We start from the raw sequence: 4837 nt of genomic DNA, 5'->3' as shown, positions 1-4837 counted from the left end.
GAATTTTACAATGTTTATCCTAATAAGAATAGAAAATCAATCTTCATGGTCATAGATGTTGAAATGGTTCAAGAGTAATCAAGATAATTAGTTGGTTCCAGTACTTGGCCATTCAGATGAGTTTGTTAGTTTATTCTTTACTATGTAATGTCTATAAATCAATCTATACAGCTGCATTCTTAATCATGTTATGTTTTCTCAGGTTTCTCTTGTTCCCTGATTTGCTGTAATTTATTTTTTCCTCATTCTTACCATTTCTGGTGCAGGGTGTTGACCCAAGAATCAACGACCCAAGATTACAGCTGCAGTTGATTTATTTGCACTCATGTGCCCATGGGGACACATGGAAGACATGTACAAGTCCTAACCACTCATCCAGCAGACCCCCAATATATGGTGGCCCCAAATCCTGGCCAATTTGATCCTAACCGTTTGATGTAACAGGGCACGAAAAATGGATGGTCATAATTTCTTTCCTCAAATTGACTGCTTAAGGTGATCTAGCTAGCCTGATTTTTGTGCTGTGGCCCATAGATGGTGCTTCTCTTTAATGAGTGATCTGGTCATCGTGCATGCTTTTGTGGGACCTAAGCTGGATAGCAGTCTGCAAATTGAATAAGTCAGGGTCTCCTGCCAATCCAGTTGGGATACCTTTTCACATTCAATTGCAATCATTATTGAAATTTCTTCTTTAGAATATCCTATGACATGTCAGTCAAACTTGCTTTCCTTTCTCATTTATTATTCAATTGCAATCAAAGTTAGCCTTAAAGTGACTCTACTATTATAGCTGTGAACATAATGATTTGAAGGAGAAATGCTATGCTGCTTTCTCACATGAGGTTGAGGGTTATCTTTGCGGCAGATGTGTGCATGACAGGGCTATTCATCAGGTGGGTCTCACCATCAACATGCCTTACCCTAAAAACCAATTTGATCCATTCATTGGTTGGGCCAGTTACATGTGTTGCATATGGACCATTGGTCGTGTTTTCCCTATATGTCCACTTTTCTCATATGCTAAAAACAGGGGAGTGATGCAATTGAGAATCTAATGGAGGATTTATCTGAAATTTGTGTTGGTTTGTTTTCTGTAGGGATTTATCTGGTAACTTGCTATATGGAGATATTCCGTTCTCAACATCTAGGCTCAAACAGCTTGCTATATGGAGATATTCCGGTAACTTGCTATGTAGGACCTTGAAATGAAACCCACCTTTGTTCCTAAATCTGTCAAGGCTATCGCCATGTTATTCTTGGCAATCTCAAAATTTGGAGATACTGTCAAACACCTGACACAGCAGAACATCCATCACTAAAGATGAACATCAATCAAAATGTTTGTGATTTTATTGCAGGTTATAGTGGTGGCATTTCGGAACTGAAATCTGACGCTGCCAGAGGACTATGATGAATTGTATGAAATTCATGACAAGGAATTAGCATCTCTTGATGAACAAAAGATTTTACACACGCCTCAGTTCAGGTAATGCTTCAATTACATTCCATGCCATGTTTGTGCAACATGCATACACAAAATGCTATTAATGCCTAGCTATTTAAAGGCTTTTTCTTACAAGTAGAAATGACCTCCTTCATGTGGATTGGCCTCATTTTTAGCCTCATGTCCTTATAAATTTCTCAATTCATTTCATAAGTGAGAAGGAAGTAATAAAAACAAATTGAAATAAGAGACCCAAATGATATTTACCATAAATTCCGAAACTGTAACAGATAATTGCACACCTTTTTTGGCTTGGCCTCATTTTTTGCCTCTGTTTTTGTTATAAGAAACTTAAAGAAATTTTTATGCAGGCAACTTTCCAAAGTTCCCTTGGGTGAATGTATGGGTTCCTTACAAGCTCTCGGTTATAAGCTCCAATGTTTCTGAAAAAGAAATAGGAGGTGCATAGTGGATTTTGCAACTATGTTTGATTTAGAAATGTATGAAAAAGCCTGAAATCAGTAGCTTTTTTGTTTTCGTTGGCGATGGAAAGTGGCATTTAATGGTTTGCTGGTGTCATCCAATCTAGGCGACTGTTTGGGCATGGTCCACTCATATGATCAATGGTCTGGATTGCTGCATTGTAGTTCACACTGGTAGGAACTCAGGGCTTGAGGACCCTAAACTTATCTGTGAGCTGAAGATATCATATGGTTTTCTGAAAGTTATTTAAGGTACCATTTTGTTTGCTTCTTTTTTTTTTTTCCTCCTGCTTTTCTTTGTGTCTCAATCTGTAAGGCCTATGATATGATCCTCACTAACATTTATTTGTTATCTAAGACAAAGAACTGACAATGTTCTGAATTTTATTTGAAGGCCACAGTAACGGGTTGCTTTTATTTACAGGACATTGGCCTCTATATGAAAGAGGGTGAGAAACCATCATTGTTTGAGCTTTTTGAAAGAGCAAACCTTCGCTGAGAAGTTGCCATCGGTTATGTAAAAGATAACAAGAAGGTAAATTATCTGCCTGTTGCATTTTCTCAGTTCTTTGTCTTCGATGTAAAGATTTTGAAATGATCTCATATTCATTAGTCTTATTCATGTCAGGTTTTAAACCCAAATCGTCGATCATCACAGTCACATATATACCCACAATTCAAGATTGACACCAAATTCCCCCCTCTCATTGCAGTTGCTACTGTGATGATTCCAAGTGGCAAACCACCACATTCGTCAATCATAAGCTTTGCAATCTGTTCCCGGAGAAAGCACAACATCAGCCCCAAGCCTTTCTTTCAACAATTCCCACGCTTCTTTCCTCCAAAGAACCTCCACTTCAAGCTTTTTTTGACACTTCATACCTCGGCACACATTTTTTGATCGAGTAGTCAGTACTACTTTGTATGCATTTTCCTCATGAATCTTTACCTTTTCCAATGAAAATGTTTTTCATATATCAGCAAAGATGATAACGAACTTCTCCCTACGTTTCAAAGCCTCAAACAATTTCATTTTTCTTCTCATTTCATCCTCTTTATCAGAAAAGTCTAATTTTATTGCTCGTGCAATACCATTTTGTAGTATCTCAATACTAGAATCATTAGACACTATCACCCAAATGACAGTATCCAATATTCTAAATTCCTGTATTTTATTAAAGATGTGGGTCATGATGTTTGTTTTGCCCACTCCTCCTATACCATAGACACCTATAGTTTTGACCTCATTATCCATCAAGGACTCCCAAATTTGTTCCAAATTTCTTTCGGCTGTTGTTCTACCCACCCGTTTTGTCGTGGGCATGTGCCCACTATCAGGTAATAGATCAGCAAGTAACCCTTTTGAAAATTGACATTTCTCCTTAAGTTTCCCCATATCTTCAATCTTCTTTACGACACGCTTTCCCAATGCAACACGTGGGAGTGAGAAATCTTTCCCTACTTCAAAATAAACATCTTCTATCTTAGTCACTTCACTTGTAGTCCTTTGCACATTTTCCAACAATAAACTCATCTCTTGCTTTGGTTTCTTTTCATGCATTACCTTCGTTGTGTTCAGTTCGTTCTTTACATCGGCCTCTCGGCTGCTCAACTCTTGCATTTCAGTTTTCAGAACATCAAGACTCTCTTCAAGCCTTCTAGAGTAGTGGTATTGAACCCATACATTTTTTACAATCTCCTGGAGGTATTCTATAGCAACTTAGAAATGTTAAATTAAAAATTATTGAACTAAAAAAATAAATAAGTTAAGGCATGTTTGGTTACACTACATTTCATGAAAATTGGTACTGATAATAGTCTAAAAATGCAAAAACTCAACTAGACTCTATGTTAATTTGGGCGGGAGTTGACCCAATTCGATTAGGAATTTAATAATTAGAATATTTTTTTAAAATTTATAATTATGGAGAATATTTAAAATGGTTAAGTCTATATCCATACTTATCGTTAGAGCCAATTGCTTCTCTATTTTTCCTGCTATATTTAGAATTAGGGAATTTCTTTTTCTTTTTCATGGACAAACAGAAATAAACTTACTTAAGGGTAGCATCGTTATGGGGCATTTGTAGAAGTGCCTTCTTAGATTTTTTGATGCGTTGGATTTTGGAATCAAATATCTTGCTTGATTATATATGCAATTTATTTACTTCACATGATTATCTAAGTTGTAATCCATGATGTACCTTGTTCATAACTTAGCATTAATGATAACTAGCCAAGATCTAATAAGTACAATTACAAACTATTCTAATCAAACAGCAATAAAGAATAGCAAAAGTTACTAGAAAAATATCCACAACAAATTCAAATAAGAGAGTAATAAACAAAGTAGAATAAAGAAGTGTGAACGCTGGAAATCGGCGCTCACGCTGATTTATACGTTTGTTTTGGTGGTGGGGGTGATTAGGCTGATTTATGGATATTAGAGTCACTACTAGCCAATTAATCTCAGAATCTCGCCGTCGGCCAGAACCCGCGGAATACGTAAGGTTGGAGAAATCCGAAGACTCTCCTACCTTAAATTGACTCCTGGTTTGTGATCCGGGATTCTAGTAAGGGACCTCGGTTACAAAGAGGGAAGGTGTTAAGCACTCTCTTTGCCCGTACAAACGTATGGTCTCTACTTTGTGTGATAAGGGAATATCAAAGGATAATGATGTGGTCGAAATATGACTAGGCATATGTGGATTTTTGATGCGCCGAGATCCGAGATTTTGGCAAGCCACATAGCATACGTCCAATAATGCGTCTAGAGAGTGGATGTGATGAAACTTATTTAAAAAGGTAAAGAAAAGTGGATTAGATCACTAGGAATTTCTAATGTGACAGGATCCGGTGTACAGCAAGTCACAGAACATACGTTCACTAGAGATCTAGAGAAGTAGGGGGG

At 37.0% G+C, this 4837-nt stretch overlaps 1 protein-coding gene across 1 annotated transcript; it reads right to left on the bottom strand.

The window, feature by feature from the left end:
* Nucleotides 1-2896: 2896 nt before the first annotated feature.
* LOC131249758 (probable disease resistance protein At5g43730) lies at nucleotides 2897-3547 on the bottom strand. The gene has a single exon (XM_058250523.1). It carries the CDS (start codon nucleotides 3545-3547, stop codon nucleotides 2897-2899), a length of 651 nt encoding a protein of 216 aa, XP_058106506.1.
* Nucleotides 3548-4837: the final 1290 nt, after the last annotated feature.

This window comes from Magnolia sinica, chromosome 6, assembly GCF_029962835.1.
Source record: "Magnolia sinica isolate HGM2019 chromosome 6, MsV1, whole genome shotgun sequence".
Classification (NCBI taxonomy): Eukaryota; Viridiplantae; Streptophyta; class Magnoliopsida; order Magnoliales; family Magnoliaceae; genus Magnolia; species Magnolia sinica.
This window is presented reverse-complemented; position numbering and strand designations above follow the sequence as displayed.